The 20,612-nt window shown below is 39.5% G+C and overlaps 1 protein-coding gene across 1 annotated transcript in view; it reads right to left on the reverse strand.

The window, feature by feature from the left end:
- Window positions 1-7,494: 7,494 nt before the first annotated feature.
- TNC (tenascin C) overlaps window positions 7,495-20,612 on the reverse strand; it is a 109,586-nt gene continuing 96,468 nt past the window's right edge. Inside the window, 6 exon segments of the mRNA XM_036750602.1 lie at window positions 7,495-8,247; window positions 10,288-10,451; window positions 13,166-13,327; window positions 13,767-13,863; window positions 15,690-15,841; window positions 16,466-16,598. Of these exon segments, the coding sequence (XP_036606497.1) occupies window positions 8,137-8,247; window positions 10,288-10,451; window positions 13,166-13,327; window positions 13,767-13,863; window positions 15,690-15,841; window positions 16,466-16,598 (819 nt within the window). The 3' untranslated portion in view covers window positions 7,495-8,136.

Below are 20,612 nucleotides of genomic sequence, written 5' to 3' on the forward strand. Positions count from 1 at the left end.
AGAACATTCCATTGTATTCTTATACCATTATTTTGGTCAGCCATTTCCTAATTATCTAAGAGGTAATTTAAGGCACCCTCTAAGATGCTAATTATTTTCTTCCTTCTTTCCCCTTCTCACTACTTCAAGGTCAGGAAGTTTGTTTTTCTTGAAACTATTCCCTCAGTGGCCTTATCAACCATCTTTACCACCTTCCTGCTTGTTACCCACATCTCCACTTGTTTCTCAGTTGAGTTCCATATATTTCTACCCCAAACTCTGTGTGTGTGTGTGTGTGTGTGTGTGTGTGTTTGTATGTATGTGTCCCACCCTCCTTTATCTAATTCATCTAAGAGTGAGATTCAGCTAATACCCATTCCTTCATGTTTGTAAACTCTTCTCATCATCATCCAAATTATAAGAAATAGAAAGTTCCAGTCCCTTCTTCCTTCTTTCTACTCTAGTTTAAACACCTTCTACTATCCCTTCTCTTTCCCTTTTTCAGACATTCAGAACAATAGAAATCTACCTCCAGGACCTCCGTTTTTTGTTTTTAAATTATACTTCCTCAATACTCTTGCAAGACATTAAGATTCTGAAGTTACAGATGCCTTTTCTCCCTCTACTAGAATGTTAGCGCTACATCGTCATAGAGCTCCTACCAACTGCTCAAATAATAACTTGTCCAGTCAATCGATAAATGAGCCATCAATGACTTGCTATGTGCCAAGAACAGTACTGGGTATTAGGGAGACAAATATAAACATAAGACAGCCTTCCTTGCTTTCAAGGAGCACACATACTTCCTAAGGGCATGTTGACAGCTCAGCAAATACAGAATACACACAAAATAAACATGCAGTGATTTGGAGTGTGTGTGTGTGTGTGTGTGTGTGTGTGTGTAAAGGTCTCTTGAAAGAGGTTAAAATCAAGTCAACAAACATTTATTAAGCATTTACTTTATTCCAGGCACTGGGCTAAGTACAAGGCTTAGAAAGAAACACAGTGACATGACCCCTGCCCCATTTTAATGGGGGAGACAGCATGCAAACATCTCTTTACGTATAAAACATAAACAGTGTAAATTGAAGGTAATCGCTGAGGGAAGCCAGTAGCATTGAGGAGGGTCCCAGAAAGGCTTCTTGAGGAATAGCAGATTTTAGACGAGACTTGAAGGAAACCAGGAGGTGGAGACAGATTGCAGAATATGTGTGTGTGTGTGTGGTGGGGAGGTATGAAGAGGCTGGAGAGGTGGTGTTGGGGAACAGATTATGAAAGACTTTAAATGCCAAACAGAAGATTTGCCGTTTGGTCTTGGAAGCAATTAGGAGTCTCTGGAGTTGATTGAGTATGTGTATGGGGGGGGGGGGGTCTATGTATGGCAGCTAAGTGGGGAGAGGTTTGTGGAAGGGAGACCAAACAGTAAGCTATTTGAATAGTGCAGCTGAGCAGTCGCAGTGTTGGAGGAGAGAAGGGAGTGTTTGTGAGAGGTATCACTAAGGTAAAATTGATAGGCCTTGGCAAAAGATTGGCTATGGTGGTTATAGGAGTGTGGAGGCAAAGATGACACCTAGTTGGTGAGCTTGAGTGACTGGGAGGTTGGTCTCTCTCTCTCTCTCTCTCCCCCTCCCTCCTCTCTCCCCCTTCTCTCTCTCTCTCTCTCTCTCTCTCTCTCTCTCTCTCTCTCTCTCTCTCTCTCTCTTTCTCTCTCAATAATCAGGGCTTAGTGACTTGCCCAGGGTCACACAGCTAGTAAGTGTCTGAGGCTACATTTGAGCTTGGGTCCTCCTGACTTGAAACGTAGATGCCTCCTTGCCACTGCCCCCTCCCCTGGTCCCCACCCCACTTTATTTTTGGAGGCAGTTAAGTGACTTGAGGTGGGTTTAATCAAAGAAACAAGCTCAAAGAGCTTTTTGCAGTTTTTACAAGACAGGGCATAGGTTATATGTCAAGGACCCTTGCATGTAAGATGTTAACAGTTGCAAATCTCTAAACAAATAATTTTAGCTTCTTGTTGATACATTTTCGGAGCAAAGTTTTGTTCCTGTTTACAGACTCCCTTATCTACTGTAGTTCCTTAGAACAAACAGTTTAAATCAGATATGGCAGTTTTTTTCCTCTCTAGCATGTACACACAGAGATTCACTATATTTTGACTAAGGTTGAAGACCTAAAGTTTCACTTTGAGATCAATTTCATTTTTGCTTTTTTAAAGTTTTGATCAAGCCAATTTCATCGATTTTATTTTCTTCTTCAAGGAGAGCTTGGGAATCATGCTTCTATTTTATCCCCACTTTCTTTTATGTCTAGTTTTATTTCTAGTCAGAATATGAATGAATGAAAAAAAAACATTTATTAAGCACTAACTATGTGCCAAACACCATGCTAAGTGTTGGGGATACTAATAGAAAATCCTGCTTTCAAAGGATTTCGCTTTCTATGGTGAAAACAACACACAAAGAAGAGTTCGGTTATAGGGGGAACGAGAGGGCCTAGTGGTTCTAAGGGTTCAGAGGGGAGGGTGACTTTCAAGGCTAAGGGTCTTTTAGGTGCATTGCCAAGTCCCCTGGCAATGTCTGGGGGTCTGGAAGCATAGTGGCCAGGCAAACTGCAAGGCCTGTTGATCCTTCATCTTAGTAGGAGAATTATAATTGATAACATCCCTGCTCAACCCACGTAGTGGGAGCAACCGTTTCCATCTGTTAAGAGGGCAGTGGGACTGGGAAGGCCTGACCCAGAATCACTTGGAAAGGTGGTACAGCCTGAGGATCTGAGTGCTGAAGCTTCCCTGCCACAGGGTTGGGGAGGTCTCAGTGTCAATCAAGGAGCAGGAAAGGAGAAAGTAGCCTTATCAAGAAAGGCTTCTCACAGTCTGCTCATGGTGGGTCCTCAGAAAGACTGGGTATTTAGGGAAGGAATATTTTGGAGGGAAAACCGTATCAAATAGCACTTCTTGTAAAGGGACATTAGGTAAAAAAAATTGTTTTTCACTGACAACTTTTAAATTAAATTTTAAATCAGCTAAAGAAAACAGGTTGTAACAGCTATCAAAGTTACTTAAATGTTTCTCTGTAGTCAGTTTTACCAACTTCAAAAGACTCATGATGGAAAATGGTATCCACATTCAGAAAAAGAACTATGGAGTCTGAATTATTTGTGCGCTCTCTCTCTCTCTCTCTCTCTCTCTCTCTCTCTCTCTCTCTCTCTCTCTCTCTCTCCCTCCCCCTCCCTCTCCCTCTCCCTCTCCCTCTCCCTCTCCCTCTCCCTCTCCCTCTCCCTCTCCCTCTCCCTCTCCCTCTCCCTCTCCCTCCTTCCCTCCCTCCCTCCGTCTCTCTCCTCTCTCTCCTCTCCCTTTCCTTTCTCTCCCCCCTTCCCCCTCTCCCGTTGTCTCTCCCCTCTCTCTCCTTTCCCTTTCCTTTCTCTCTCTCTCTCTCTCTCTCTCTCTCCCTACCTCCCTCCCTCTCTCCCTCCTTTCTCTTTCTCTTTTTGTTTCTTTGCTGTTTCCAGGACAGATAAAATGCTGGAAGTTTTGAATTACCTGCTAAAAAAAATAACATGTAGAAGTAGAAAAGACACTAGGACAGGGTAGGATTTTGAGAGTTACAAAGGATATTGGAGATCATCTAGATACAAGATCACAGAATTAGAACTAGGAAGGACTTTAAAGATCCAGGGGGGTCATATTAGACTTAGGTCTCTTCCACCTCTGTTATCTATGGTTGTCTATACTATGATCTCATCTAAACCTTTTGTTTTACAGATTTGAAAACTGAGGCCCTGGGAGAGAAAGTGAATTGTCTAAGATCATATAAGAAGCAAGTAGCAGATGCCAGATTGAAAACCAAGTGTTTAGCTTATAAAGCCAATGTTCTTTCCACTATCTCCTGTGGCCTCCTCCTCACTAACCTCCTTGAAAAGAAAGGAAATGATCAAAACCAGCATTTGTTTCTATAAAATGAATTCCATGTCCTCCTCTGTAAACTGATGGGAGTGGACCTTTAAGGGCTCCATTCAGTCACAAAATTCTCTTAATTTAAGCTATCTGATTTCTGTGTTTTTGCCCTTGGTGATTCTTTGGTCTTTCCCCTAACATTTGGGGGTTTATTCTCCCTTCTGCAGCAGAAGCGTGGGTGTGAATTCCTGTGTGGGCTCCAGAGAACCTCAGTAGCCTAGGGTCATGCTAAAGTTCATAGTGGTGGAAAACCCAGCCAGGAGATTCCTAACTCACTGTCTATGGTGGGGTTAGAAGTCACTCGGCATCCTGCCAAAGCCTTGATTTATTTTGGTTTACGCAGCAAGGAGATTGTTGCTATGACTGAAATGCAAGCAATTTATCCTACAGTCTGGAACAGCAAACTGTGTCCCTACAATGACAGAAATTATTATAGCCAGATAAACGAGGCAGTATCTAACTAAGCCAAAGCAATGAATTCTTCTGATCTGGGCTTCTGCTCCATCACATTCCATTTGGATGAAACTCAGGGCACGTTTTGGGGGCCAATCAACTAAAGGTATTTCATTTAAAAATGCAATTTACTGGTGATTCCCAAGAGAATTCACTTGGGGATTGCCTTTTTTTTCCTTTTTAAAGTGAGATACAATTCAGTGATTGTCCCTGTTGTTGTGTGTTTATGAGAGTGATGAGGTACTAGTACTTGACTGGTGACCTTTCCTAAAACTCAGAAGAGTCTGCCTCCAATCACTCATGCAAGATACATGGCTCTTTGACCTTGTTGTAGCCCCAGTAAAACCAGGAGAGGGGATGAGGATCTTTAAACAAGAGCATAAGATTTTGCTGTTAGAAGAGATCTTCTGTTAAACCTCTTCATTTGATAGAATAGGAAACTAAGGGTAAGAGACAGGAAATGATTTGTTCAGAGTCACCCAAAGAGTAGCTAGAAGAGCCAGAATTTGCCGTCAGGACACAGACTCAAACAGCCTCGTAAAAGACTTCACTGATCATCTACTCTACTTTCTCCTTACAATTTTACAGAGAGGGAAACTGAGACTCAGAGAAGTTAAGTGATGCTTTATGCATATTAAAGTGTTGTAATTTATAAATGTGTCATTGTTTTTATTTCTGGAGACTATGCAACTAGCAAGCAGTAGAGTTGGTATTAGAACCCAGGTCCCTAAAGCCCAGATCTAGTGATCTTGCCACTATATTGATCTTAACTCTAATTTCCTAAAATTTATGTCTTGAAATTTGGTGAAAAAATCCATCTTGAGTTGTAAGACCTAAGCCAATCTTTGGCCTGGGGTTGGAGCATTTTGATTGCAGTAATCTATAGTGAGAAAATGACCTTGACTGAAGTGGAGAGACCTGGGTTCTAAGGAATTCCCTTCTATGACCTTGAACATGACACTTGATCTCTCTGAAACTTTGTTTCTCTCTAAAATTGGGTGGGGGAGAGAGAGAGAGACAGAGTGAGAGACACAGAGAGACAGACACAGAGATACAGAGACAGAGATAGAAAGACAGAGAGACAGAGACACAGAGATGGAGACAGAGACACACAGAGACAGAGACACACACAGAGAGACACAGAGACAGAGAGACACAGACAGAAACAGGCAGAAAGAGACAGAGATAGAAATAGAGACAGAGAGAAACAGAGAGACAGGCAGAGAAAGAGACACAGATAGAGGCAGAGAGAGAGAGAGAGAGAGAGAGAGAGAGAGAGAGAGAGAGAGAGAGTGAGTATCTGTGTTGGTATTGTTATTCCTAGATTATAAGCCCTTAGAGGGCAAGCACCACAGCGATGTAATTATTTTGGTAGCTGCTACATGAGAAAAAATATCTAGTAATGTCTGGCATTGTAAACGGCTATACCACATTTTTAGATAAGTGAAGTTTAAGGGCCAAAACTTGGTTTATTTTAGTCATTTTGGAAAAAAATCCTTCCAAAATGTGTTGTATTCTTTCTTCTCTGCCTTCTTGACCAGAATGATCACAAACGAACTTTTTCTTAATGACTCAGGTGTAATATACATTTGAATTTGTGTTCTAAATTTTCTGTCTCTTCCTAAGTCAATTTTCACTTGATATAATTATTTTGCTCATAGTTTGCCTACTTTCTGAATCCCCCTCCTCTCCCTTACTCTTTTATGATTTATGATAAAGTCCTGGACAGAAAGACCTGAGTTTAAATCAAGTCTTATACACTTATTAGCTGTGTGACCTTGGGCAAGTCATTTAACTTTTGTTTGCCTCAGTTTCCTTACTTTAACATGGAGATAATAGCACCTACCTATAGGGGTTGCTGTGAGTATCAAATGAGATAACATTTGTAGAATGCTTAACATAGTGCCTGGTAGTAGTAGTATAGTAGATAGATAGATAGATAGATAGATAGAGATACATACATGTTTACACATATATACATACACATATGTATACACACATATATTTAATCATTATTATATTTAAGTAGATGGTTTGTTAGACTCATTATTCTAGGTGTTTAGAACTCCATGTTTACATATCTCTTAAGATCCTGCCTTATATTATAGTAAATTTCTCACATGCCTCATTCCTCACACTACACTGCAGACCCCTAGAAGGCAGAGGTCATGCCTTTATTCGTCCTCACATTTCTCCTGCCCCATGACACCAAGCATGATAAGTTTTCGATGAATGTCTGTGGAGTGAATGAATTAGTTGTTAAGTCCCTTCTTCATAGATACCTAATTTTACTCTCACAACAATCCTGGCAGGTTTAGAAGGGCAGAGATCATTTTACCCATTTTTCAGGTCAGGAAAATGAAATTGCGGATCAAGGACCAAAATCTTTGTCTTTTGACTCCTCTGTCCAGACTTTCTTCCATCCACATGGTGTTTCACGATGATGTTAATGTTTAATGACCTCATCATAGCTATTAATCGTCATTCATGTTCTTTTCCCCTCATCATTTATCAGGAAGCAGAGGCAAAAAGTTCAGTTTTGAGAAAGAGAAACATAGAAGGAGAGAGAGATCCTCCTTTAAGAAAAACTATCTTTTTGTTTTCTTTGATTCAAGAACAAGGTTCACAGGAATTGGGTAGAGGCTCTTTGTTCTCAGATGGAAAAAAAATGAACCCTAAGATGAACCTTCCCTGTTTTGTATTCCTTGCTTTTGTTAGTGATTTTTCACTTTTTGACAGGGAAGACAGCCAATTACACTGAAAAAGTGACCCATTAAATGTACATTTCAGCTACTTCAGACCAGGAGCTAGCAGCACACTTTCTTCAAAGTTCCTGTCAACCTTGGCTATTAATAACTCACCAAGTGGATGACTCACATTACAAATGAGACTCCAGTGACTTAGGAACTCATAGGATATCAGAAGTAGACAGAACCTTAGAGGTCATTGAGTCCAACCTCCTCATTTTACAGACCATGAAACTTGATTGTTCTTTCTGAGTCCAGGCCCTGTTACAATTAGGTCTTCAAAGTGAGACCCATTCTTCCTTTTCTTCAAGGAAGCTGGATCTGGTAGAATACAGATTTAAAGTAGGAAGAAAGCCCAACAAGTATATTTAAAAGTAATTGTGCTTTTATTAAAAAAAAATACAATCAGACACTGTCCTGCTGTGTTTTGGAAAGCATGGATCTCTTTAAAACGCTTAGTTTATTATTATCATCATTATCATTATTATTATTATATTAATCATATTAATTGCATCCTTACAGTTGAAATGGTACTGCTTTTCTGGTCTCTGTTGTCTGAAATGTAAAAAAAGCCTTTCAATGACACGTATTTAATTATAGCTAATAATAATAATGATAATTAATTGTACAATTTTGTGTAAAATATGGCTGGTTCTAAAACAAACTACCAATGTACAACCTGCTCCCTGTGCTTCCCCAGAGCCACCGAAGAGAAAGATCCCATGAAACTGTCACTGGAAGAGTTTTGCAGAAACAAATAAACAAACAAACAAAAAACCCCAAAGAAAACTGAAAAGAAAACCCCTTTGAGATCATTGTCTTTGGTGTGAAGGACTTTACCGAAGAGTGTGTGAGATCGGCACTTTTGCTCATGCTGTCATCAACACTGTGGCCCCAGCAGAGTGTTTGGGGCCAATGGTTTTGATGCTTTGGTAAGATCCTCTGTTTCTCTGGGCTTCCCTCCCCTCCCCTGTAATGCTCTTCCCTCTGTTGTCCATGAAGTGTTTATGCCCTTTTCCTTCTGCCTTCCAGGTTCCGGAAGTTGCTGGGTCTTAGCTTCATTTCAGCAAACTGGATTGAGTGCTCATGGCCCTTCCAGTGAAACCAGTTAACGCCCTGGGGAAAAGAAAATGGTCTGAGTTGGTTTCCAGTGGGCAGACAAACACTCCATTACCATAGGATCCATTATTTCATTTAGAGGTGGAAGAGATTTCTGAGAACATCAAATTCAACCCCTCACTTTATAATGTGGAAATTGTTGCCCAGAGAGGGGATGTACCTGCTCCAAGGTAATATAGGTAGTAAATCACAGAGTTGGGATCTGAGCCATGGTCTTCTAAGGAATCTGGAACCTAAGCTCACTGCTCTTCTAACACTGGGTGTTTATGGATTGAATAGAGTAAAGTAGATCATACCAAGCCTTTACTTGTATAAAATAGGTATGTGAGGGATAAGCAGAGCTAAAAAATAGTAATGTTCACTTTGTACACAGCCCAGGAAACTCATCTGCTGCCAGAACAACTTGGTGTGGGCCACTCAGGACAATCATTCCATACAACAAATCTCACCTCGAGCTGTATAAATTCAAAAGTTCTGCTCCATCCACTGCCTTAGAGCATTGCCTACTTGGTGAGCAATAACAAGATGTTATTGAGAGAACCCTGGGCCTCCAGGCCTTCAAAAATATATATATATATTCCTATCACCTAGTCCTTGTATTATTCCTGCTGGGTTCTCTTGGGAACTGAGGCCCAGAGAAGGGAAATAAATTACCAAAGGTTATGTAGCTAATTAGTGACCAAGCAGGGTAGCAACCAGGAGAGAGCATCCAGCAATCCTACCTCTAGAGGTTTTTTCAGTACATTATTTTGCTGAGACCTGGATTCAAAGTCATGGCTTTGCCAATAACTAGCTGTGTTATAATAGGCAAACAGTTGATTTCCCCAAGCTTTAGTTTTCTCATCTTGAAAATGGATAAGATGGTTGACAAGATTATTTTCAATGTCCCTTTTATCTCTCACATTCTATGCTCTAAGGTTTCTTCCAACTATTCTAAAGTCCGTTATAGCTCTAAGATACCCCTCAACTCTTTTATTGTCAAGCTTAGACCCTCCAAGCTCTGATATTCCCAGTTATGAGATTCTCTCAATGTTAGTTTTATGTTCCAAGGTCACTTTGGACATAATATCATGGAGCATTTTAAAAATATTGAGCTATTCTGTTACTGCACTGATGTTAAAAGACAAGATAGGGCTATGACATTCTCTTGGATGTGGTATAATAATGCCTAATCTCAGTGAGCTGAAGCAGAATGGGCACTAGCCAGGTACCTGGAAAACCTAGATTCTAGAATCCTGGCCATACCAACACTGAAGTGTGTGTCTGTGGACAAGTCACTTTCCTTTTCTGGGCCTCAGTTTTACTATCCATAAAATGAAGGGATTTGGCTAGCTGTTTTTGTAAGTTCTCTTATGGCTTTTTAACCTCACTAAAGGGTTATGATCGGGCAAGCAATACCACTGAAGCCCTGATATCCTGAAGCTCCCTTTTTCATAAGTTTCCTCAAACAAGACACTCTGAATTTTTTCACTGACTGGCCCCCATGCCTAGTATGTTCTCCCTCCTCATCTCTGTCTTCTGACTGCCCCAGCTAAAATCTTTTAAGTCCCAGCTAAAATCTTACCTTCTACATGAAGCCTCTTCCAATTTCTTTTGATCATCATGCCTTCCCCCCTGTGGATTATCTCCAATTTATCCTCTATCTATCTTGTTTGTACATAGCTGTTTTTATGTTGTCGCCCATATTAGGCTGTGAGCTCTTTAAGAGAAGAAGATGATTTTTGCCTTTCTTTGTATGCCCAGCACTTGGTTCAATGCCTGGTACCTAGTAGGTACTTAGTAAATGCTTATTATTTCTAAATATTTTTATCTCCATATTTACATTTGAGAAAACTAAATCCAAGAAAAGTGAAGGGACTCCCAGAGCCATAAAGCTAGCAAGTGGTAAAGCCTGAAGTCAAACCTTGGTCTTGTGATTTCGAGTTGAATGTTCTTTCTCCTCCAATTCAGCACTTATTTTGTCACCATCTCCTAATATGGAGCACTGTGTCAGGCACATTTATCTCCCTAAGTTTCATGGCCTCCCCAGAAATTTACCTGACTGTGATTGTTGTCACCATACCGGCCCATAAGGTTGACTCGGTGACAATTCTTGTACCAGAAAGCTCCCTTGTAGGACAGAGCACAATTTGTGATGGCTGAATCTGTGTCCTTGTCATATGTAGAGAAGGACCTACCATTGTGGTAGGCCATGGAATCACCTGTTCGGGCAAAAAAAAATGAGGAAGTGAAAAAAAATGAGGAAGTATGCATTTCTAATTTTGATGGTCAATGACAAACCTAGGAATGACTAGTTAGAGAAGCAGGCAGCTATTTCACATTTAAGGTTGACATCATGGAAGGTAACTTTGAACTTGGAGACTGTATTATTGTAGTTATTTCAGAGAGTATTTAATTGGGAGTATACCAAGCAGTGAAATAGAAGATTATACTTTGAAGATTATGCTTTTTTGAAGATTTATTTTTGAATATTTTTCTGAAGATTATATTTTTTCTTAGGTAATCAGCTTCTTTATTCTCAGTATTTAAACTATTCAGATATTGATCAAGCCACTCTATGGAGAATATTCCAGGTTCCAAGAATTTAGTGGATCTGTGACTTCACTGACGTGGATATTCTGTCCTTGTCTCTTCATCCGGTGTGACTCTTGTCTATATCTTAACATGAAATCATTATGAATGTTGATAATGTATGCATATATTGACATTCCTAATATTTAGGTAAATCCTTCTAGATTTTAAGACATTGGTCAAACTGTCAGATAGAATTCACAGATATGTTTCAAATATACATATATACTCTCTCCACCTATTATCCATGCAATAAATCAAATGTATTAATGCATATTAAATACTTGGTAAGCCTTAAAGTACTATCTAAGCATCAGCTATTATTTGATAATAATGATAACATTTTTATTACTATCATTCTTGCATTGTTGTTGTTATTGTTGTGGTTTAGTGGCTAATATCTTGGCTTGGAGTCAAGCAAGACCTAGAGTTAAAAGGCCACCTTTACGACTTACTGTCTTTGTGATCTTGGATAAGTAACTCTTTGTGCCATCAAATCTACGGACTAAGTCATAGACTGTTTGCCAGTTGGCTTTGGTGTAGGGAGCTCCTCATGACCCTGAAATCACAGCTCCTCTACATATATGCCTGCATATAAAGCACATTTATTCATCTTACCACTGTATGCTTATTGACAATGCATCACATGTAGTAAATGTTAATAAATGTTTGTTGAACTGAATTAACTTAATACTTCAGTTTGTGGTTTTGTCATGGGCCCTCTCTCCACCAGTGTAGATGACGGCTGATTTCAAGTGAGCAAACATTTGTTTTGAGCTGCTGTTGTTGCTGTAACCACCTTCTGTGGTTAATCTGATGATGAGCCTCTCCTAAATGCCCTACGTTCATCCTCTGGCAACAGACAGTTTGTAACTGGCTCCTTCTCAGCTGTACCTGGCAGAACATGCAATCTCTTGTGTTATGTAGTCTTGGGGAACTCAGGGTTCTCATCACAGTCTGATAAAGCAACAGGGGAGGATGGCGGTGGAGAGGAGAGATGTGTAGCGAGCAGTCTATCTGCACTCCTCTCGGACACATTTAATGACTATTATTTTTAAGCATCATATTCTCCAGTGGTTCTTTGTTGAAAGTTCATTTCTGTGGCATCAACCTCATCTACACATGTGTTCAATTAGCTACTTGGGGGTCTCTTTGGTTTAATTTATTATTTTCCAGTTAAATTTATTGATTTCTACAGACACTTAAGCTTTTCTTCTTGGTTCCATATAAAATGCTTGCTTACTCAATGATTTCAAGATGTGAGACACTCTCCACCGAAATGATTAGGCAAGTTGTAACAGAGATTCATAGACATTCTTAATAGCTGATGCCATGGAAAGCACGTGAATGACAGGCAGATATTGATGGAATAAGGGTCTGCTTGTGTCTGGTGTGTGCTTTAAAAAAAAGTGTATAATAGTTGTTCTGGAAAAAGCAGCCTTATGAGGCTTAGCTTTATGAATGGAAACAATGCCGTGCATTTTCTCATAACTTCAGAATTGAACAGACAAAGCCAAAGCACTGCTAGGTGGAGACAATGTTTCTGTCTGCTCTGAACATTACACCTCCTGGGTATTTCAGAGGGCTGCTTTAGCATACCTTAAGCCTGAACATTTTTCCATTTACAAAAAGATTGTCAGGTAGCAAAACTAAGGGTACTTGATGTGATGTTAGAACCAAAAGGGCTCCTAATTTGGTCTTTAGTTTTCTTTATGACCGTGCTTGCTGTGTGACCTTGCTGTGAATTGCAGTCCTTATCATTTCTTTCTGCCCAACTAGACTCATCTTTGCATTTGTTTCCCCTGATATTTTGGATAGGTATCCCCTGAATAAAAATATGGCTTTCCTTTTGGGGGTTTCGACGTTCCAGCAGTACAAAATTAGGGCATTTCATCAGCCCCTCAGACTCTTTCCAAGATGCAAAGATGATTTAATTGGATCAGCTTCAGTGGGAGCATGCATTTCCTTTGATTTGTTTTTTTCTAATGGAGGATGGCTTGCATGGTACCATCTACCAGCTTTCCTTGTAATGCTCATTGTGATCAGTGGCACACATTCTCCATTGTGCTTTGATTCAGAGTTGGATCATGAAACAGAGTGAAGGCTACTTCAAACCTCAGAAAACTTCCCCTGGAATTAAGTAGTATAAGATGGGTTGCAAAGTACATCCTCCCTTATAATTAATTCTGAGTCTTCAAGACTTGTACCAGACTATGCTATTATAGTACATTGTATGTTCTTAAATACAAACCTTACCCTTTCTGGCTTGAAAGGATGAGATCTGCCCTAGAAGCCACCCTATAAGCTTCCCTTGTTTACATACTAAAACCCACTTGGGCCCTACCTGCTGTTCCACTGTAACCGTCCACCTTCAGCTTATAGCGGGACTTGGCATCTCCAACGCTGAACTTATCATAGATGGCATAAGCTGTCTCACCATGATCCTTGAGGTCCACCCTTAATTCATACTGCCCCTGGTCAGTGATTTTGTGAATGTTATCCAGCCCTGTTGGATAAGAAAGTTTAAATGAATGGATAGGAAGCCAGGGGATCATCCTCATTCCTGTAACTTCCTTTACCTTGCAAAGGGACAAGAATGTGTCTAGTACTCTCAGAAGCTTCAAGCACTGGTCTCTGAACATAGTAGGCATTTAATACATGCATAAATGAATGAATTTAAGGATGAATTCACTTTTAAGACAGAAGAACAAAAGCCTCTTCTTTAAATGGCACCTTTAATACTCAGCGGCTTTTAAATGAATTTGTTTTTAAAATTTGGACTTTACGTATTCGCTAGTGGTGGTATTCCTCCTTTTTTAGTAAACTGTCTCCACATTCCAAATTTTCAAAAAAAAAAAAGGAGGTAGAAGGGAGATAGGAGGTGGTTTCTTGATGATAGCTGCCTTTCTCAGACATTAATCATGCAATGTTCAGGGAAGGTTTACCAAGCCAAAATTCATCTTTGAGTTTCCCGAAACCAGTAGCATAGGTCCTCCAATTCTGGTAGAAATCTTGACGTCCATTACTACGTCTCAAAAATACCTATAACAGCAATAAAAGTATCTTTGAATGTTAATACAATTGAAGGAAATAGGTCACAATGAAATTATAGTGTCTTAATATTTATAAAGTTCTTTCTTTAACAACCCCATGAGATGTATTGCATAAATATTATCACTCCTGTTTTACGGGAAAAAAAGAAATGAAGGCTCCAAAGTATTGTGATTTGCCCTTGGTCACAGTGATTAAGGGGAAGAATTGAGACTTAAACTCATGTTTTTCTGTTTCCAAATCCTATCTTTTTTTCTTTGCCCCATGCTGTTCTCCAAAGAGACTAGTTTTCTTGTCTGTAGATTGGGAATGATAATACCAGGTCTACCTCATGCACAAGGATGTTGTGAGACTCAAATGAGATAGAATATGTGAAAGCCCTTTAGAAAATATAAACCCCAATACAAAAGTCAGTCAGTCAACAGTCAGTCAGGCATTTATTCACACCTATTATGTGCCAGGCACTGTGCTACATTATCATCATTTTTGGTGATGCTGAAGTTGCAATAAAGGATATGATTGAAGCCATAGCAAAAAGAAAGTCAATTCCTCTCCCCCTGATGATGATGATGAGCCATCACTTACATCAGCCCCTGTTTCAGGTGTGGGCTGCAAGGTACCTCCCTTAGTGCTCTATACTCTCTCTGGGCCTCCTCTTCTCATATGATTGTAATGCTCTACATTGGCTCTGACTGACAGAGGTCCTGTTTGTTTGTTCTGACTCACCATCATTGAGCTAAAGGCATGAAGCAATTCCTCCCCTCTTTCTTGTTGCAGACTCCCCCCACCTACCCCACCATGGGGCCACTGAGAAATAATTTCTATAAGAATTCAGTAGTTGTTCTCCTTAATAGTCTAATTATTATTTGGGGATGTGACTTTATTGGAGCTATTTGTAAATTTGTTGCTATTTTTTTCTTGTGTAATTCTCAGGGAAATAGTTCTCTCTCTCTCTCTCTCTCTCTCTCTCTCTCTCTCTCTCTCTCTCTCTCTCTCTCTCTCTCTTTCTCTCTCTCTCTTATACCTACTGAGAAGGATAAGCAGGTTTATTAATCTTTCCACTGCCTCCTTCTAGCTAAGATGAAATTTCTTTCTGTGAATAATCGCTTCAGCTTCCCCAGGGTCTAAGCTATTCCAGCATCATGAGAGGACCTTGGAGAGCCTGTATGGAAATGTGGAGACCACCAGCCACTTGATATGAGAATAAGAAAGACCTCAAGAAGTTTCAAAATGAATTGTGCTTATATCCAGGGACAAATAAACACAGGAAAGTGGAGTTCAGGGTTTCCTTCCTGCCATCTTACTGGGTCACTGATGACTTTTCCTTGAATTTCAACTCTTGTGAAAACTGTAGCTGTTAGCTGGAGCTTCACTATCCCTCTTGGCTTCTATTACTGGTGTCCCTTTCTCAACTTCCTCTCCTCAACCCCTATTCTACCTCAGATGCTACAGTCTGTCCCTCCAAAATTACCTTGTATTTATTTGTTATATAGTTATAGGTATACATCCTGTCTCTCTCAATTGAATGAATGTAAGTTCCTTGAGGGCAGGAACTATTTCATTTGTGTCTTTGAACAGCACTTGACATCTAATAGATGCTTAATAAGTACTTTCTGGTTGATTGGCTGGTTTCTTTTCCCAGGATATTATTTAGGAATAAAATTCCTTTGGCAGCTGGATAGTGGTTTTGAGATTATGCAGGTAAGAGAGGAAGCTGACTCCTGGACACATTTGCACTGATAGCTTAGTATTGCCATGATGAGACTACTTGTAGAAAAATGGAGGTAAGACATATGATCTGCTTCATTTATACTCACAATCCATCCACCTCCATCAGAGGTCATGTCGCAGAAGACATTTAGTGCCTGGGCCTTATCTCCATTCAGATAGATAGTGTAGAGGCCAGAGGCTGTTTCACCATTCAGCATTGTTTGTGAACAGTCCTTGGGATATGGGTAGAGGAGTCCAACTGTGAATCAAGAACACAGAAAAAAAATCTTATAAAGTGGACTGATTTAGGTGAAGTGAGAAGATGGAGGAACAGGGAAAAGTTTAAACTTAAATCTTGCTTATCAAAGAATTACAGAATCTTGTTGGAAGATACTTTAGATGTCATTGAATTCAACTTCCTGCCCCGTGATGAAATCCCTTCTAAAACATCATTAATTCACTGAATCTCAGAGCTGGAAAGGACACCAGAGATCATCCAGTATGACACATTCCTATCTAATTACAATTTACAATATTTACAATATCCCCAATAAGTGGACACACAATTCTGTTTAAAGACCCCAAGGGTGGGGAAAGCTATTGCTTCTAAGGATAGCACACACATTTTACTTTTGGAGAGCTCTGATTATTAGGAGGTTTTTCCTTACATTGAGCCAACTTCTGCCTCCTTGCAGCTCATTGCTCATAGTTATGCCCCCTGGGCTTAGGCAGAACAGGTCTAATCCCTCTACTTTATGAGGCAGCCTATTCTATTTCTGAATAACTAATGGATAGAAAGCTATTTATGCTTGAGCAGGGGAACACCAACAGAATTAACCCCATCATGTACACTCTTCTTTTCATTTGCATTTACACTTCTTACTTGTTGTGAAAATGGTCTGAATGAGTTTACTCCTCAGGGGTCCCTTCAAGGCCTGGATCTTGGCTGTATAGTGTGTGGATGGGCTCAGCTCTGTGAGGCTGTAGGTATCTGTGTCAGGTCCCAAGATGACTTCCTAGGAAGACAGTAAACAACATTAGGCTTTTTCCTTCTTTCTTTTTTGTTTTGCAAAGCAGAGATCCCTAATGAATAGAACTAATCATTAACTTGTGTTCTTAGAAAATTTTTTATTTTATTATTGATAGTATTTTTCATCTCTTTGTTTTCAGTTTTCAGTGCTTGAATATATAATTTTGTCGTTTTCCCTTGAAAGCATGTGTGGTCATATAAACGAATATGTAGGGATATGTATACCTAAGTGTGTGTGTTTGGCTGAATCTGTTGTTTACATTTGTCATTCTCAAAAAGAACCAATGACATCACAAGGGTAAGTCTTGACTTGCGTGTGAATTGGATCTAAGTAAGGCAGAGCTGAGCAAAGTCATCAGCCTAAAATTTCATCTGTGTAAGGAATCTCTGGTGAGGAAACTCCATCCACCATTGCAGATCAGCAACCCATGTATTTAGTCAGTTACCACAACAACTTCTTGCCTTGGTCCTTTTTCCCCATTCACACAGTCAATACCATCCTTTAGGCCCTCATCACCTCTTGCTTGCACTATTGCAATAGCGTCTTCATTGCTTGTGTCATTGCTAGTATCTCCCTTCTCTGTTACATCTTCCACACAGTCTCCCAATGCTGCCCTTTACTGAAATATTTCTAGTGACTCCTTTCTGTTTCTGAGATGAAAGACCAACTTCGCAGTCCTCTACAACCTAGCCCTAACCTGTAATTCTAGATTCATGCCCCTTTCTTGTTCCCCTTCATAATACACTCTTCAATGTAGCCCTACCAGGATGCTAATTTCTCCTTGATGTTGACATTCTATGTCCCATTTGTGTGCCTTTGTTCTGCCTCCCTGCCCCCCCCCATGCCTAAAGTCTACTCTCTCCTCCCTCTAGCATCAGGTGATGTACAACTGCCAGTGATCTTGTATTTGTCTGTTTCCATGTTGTACCACCAGTAGACTTTAAGCCCCTTGAGGGCAGGCACTATTTTCATTTTTATCTTGTTTATTTTCTTTTCATATCTCCAAGCCTAGGCAGTATGTAATAAATATACACTTTATTGAGTTGAAGGATGGGTAAGGTTTTGAAAAGCAAAGATAGAAGTCTTATCAAGAAATGTAATTGAGTAAATTACATCATTTGGCAGGTTGATTGAAACATAGGTTGCATTTAGGACAATAATAGGAGATAAGACTGGAAGGGTGGAATGGGGGAGTTTGAATGGATCCTACAGTTTAGTGGAAGATACAGGATTAAGTGAATGATTAAAATACCATTTAGTAGCCCTTCAGGGAGATTCCTCTGGAAGTGTGTGTAGACTGGATTGGAAAGAGCAGGGGATGGGGGTAATGGGAGCTGTTAGGAAGCTGTGGTAATAGTCTAGATAAGGGCTAATGAGGAAGTGATGACGTGGGCTTGACTTGGAGGTGGCCACAGATTCAGTGTTACAGGATATCTTCTTTCTAAACATGGAGGCACAACCAGGAGTGGTAACTCTTTGGCACAGATATCTGCTCTTTCTCGCAACATATTAGCTGCCATTCTAATTCGAATATGGCATTGTGGACTATCTTCCTGAGTTCTGCTGAGTTCATCAGTTTCAATTTTGAAGATATCCTTCTTTTTCCCCTCTCCCAACCCTGATACGTACAGAACTGAATGTGGAAAGAGAATTGGCTCTAGAGTCAGAGAACCTGGTTCAAATTCCACCTCTGATACTACCTGCTTTGATGACCTAGGAAAAGTCACTTACCCTGGATGTCACTCTCCTAATCTGTAAAATAAAGCTATTGGGCAATATGGCATCTGAGGTACCTTCCATTTCTAGATGTATGATCCAGTGTACTAGAATTTAAATTTGGCATCCAGGGTTTAAATTAAGTGTAAATTATCCCATTGTTCCTTTCAAAAACAAAAGAAATATATTGTACAGAATTCCAAACAATCACTAGTTCAACCATCAAAAGCTTTGTATGGTTTTTGCAGAGAGCAATGAGTAAACTACTGTCCAATCAGCCCCTGTAGGGAGAATGTCTTTGGAAGGGGCAGCACCTTCAAAATACACGGGGAGATCATATTCAGGGAAAGGGAAGACTTCACAAAAATTTGGTTGGGGTCCCAAGCTGTGGGATGCAGTGGAAAGAGCATTAGATTTAGAGTCAAAAGATTTGGCAACCAGCTGTGTATCATTACATTTCTACCACAGAAGGGGGTTTTAAAAGATGAAATGAGTTAATATGTGTGAGGTGGTTTGAAAAATGGAAAGAGCTATGCAAATATAAGGTGGTGTTTTTTGTATTAATAAATCAGCTTTTGTATTAAATCAACCCAATCATTCAACAGATATTTATTAAGCACCAGCTGTGTGCAATCTACTATTTAAGTCTCTATTTCTGTCTGTCTACCTATCTATGTATCTATCTATCTATCTACTTACCTATCTGTCTGTCTGTCTATTTGGCAAACATTTCAGAGATGAAATCCCAAATAAAATATAGCTTACTTTTCACTAATGCTACGACCATTCCCTCAAGAGATTGTTTTAGAACAGATGGCTATCTAGATAAACGCTTGTAGCTAGTGAATAGATTTCCAAAGCTGGCTAAATACTTCAGGAATGATACTGGTAATAATATACCAGAAGGAGAATGAGCCCTTGGCCCACCTCATTTGGATTATTTTAATGTTCTTTGCTGTGATAATTGGCCATGTCTAACGAATTCCAGTGAATGAATGACTATTGCTTAAGTGCTAATGAATAACTTAATATAGCTCTAGAGACACCTCCAAGAAGTAAATTATCAACTTGATGAAGTTTTATCTCCTCCTTCTCCTCCACTCCCCTCAAAAAAAAGAAAAACCAAAGTCTCAAAGGATATTCTTATAAATAATGTGAAGCTCTTCTGAGAAATCACCCTATACTATTCATTCATTCATTTACTCATCTACCATTCATTTAGCACTGAGTCTGTGCCAGGTGTTAGGAAGATTAAAAAAAAATAGAGAAGACACTATCATGTATCTTAGTTTAGTAGAGTGATCAGAAAAACACAGATAGATAACTATAATATAAAATATTATGTGAAATATGTACTGTAGTTGTCATGCACCATGGAATCCCCTTTTTAAGTCATTTTTTATTATATTCATTGTCTTTTTCAATCAAAATAGAAATGATACCAACACCATAGTTCTCCTTTATGTATTATTTTTTGAACAGGATTTGCAACATTGGGTCCTCTATGTATCTGGGACAAGTCAGGTATGAACAGGAAATGTCCCTGGCTATTCATTTAATATCTGTGAACTTCCTGAGTCCTTCATGAATGTTACCTTGAATGTATATGAGCAAGCTGCTGTCATGTCTTTCTGTATTCATTACATTGTAACCAGATAGTTACTTATCAGTTGCCCATAGATGTTTTAGGAAAAGCTTTTCTAAGCAATTTAGAGGCAGGTTGGTATTAGGATAATGACAAAATGAAGACTGAATGTATATCATTATCCTTTTCACATGACTTTATTTTATAAAGAAAGTCATCTCTACGTATATGATCTTGTATAGCTTACGATACTGATTTTCTTAGACTTTAGCTGCATCTATCTGAGGAAGAAAGTTAGATAGGGAAAACAAATGGCAATGGAAGGATGCTTAGTGGGTATAAATAAGCTGCAGCATATAACCAATGATGACCTTTCTGGAAGAAAAGACATCATCAAAGACAGGCTTGATTAGAAAAGGAGGTGTCTTGTTTGTATAGCATGAGGGATAACAGATGGACAGCTTGAACCAGAGGAAGGCTACCAGAACATTGGGTAAATTCTCCAGGGAGGTCATGAAAAGACATGGACAAGAATTACACAGGATACAAAGGTGTAGATGGATAGGTTGTGCACTGATGGGAAAATATACACATATGCAACCACAGATCCACTGACTGATCACTGTAAGAAAAGGACGAGGGTATTGCTACTTCCCTAGATTATCTTGAGACTTACCTAATTATATCATACCTTCCCT

Source organism: Trichosurus vulpecula, chromosome 3, assembly GCF_011100635.1.
Source record: "Trichosurus vulpecula isolate mTriVul1 chromosome 3, mTriVul1.pri, whole genome shotgun sequence".
NCBI classification, from domain to species: domain Eukaryota; kingdom Metazoa; phylum Chordata; class Mammalia; order Diprotodontia; family Phalangeridae; genus Trichosurus; species Trichosurus vulpecula.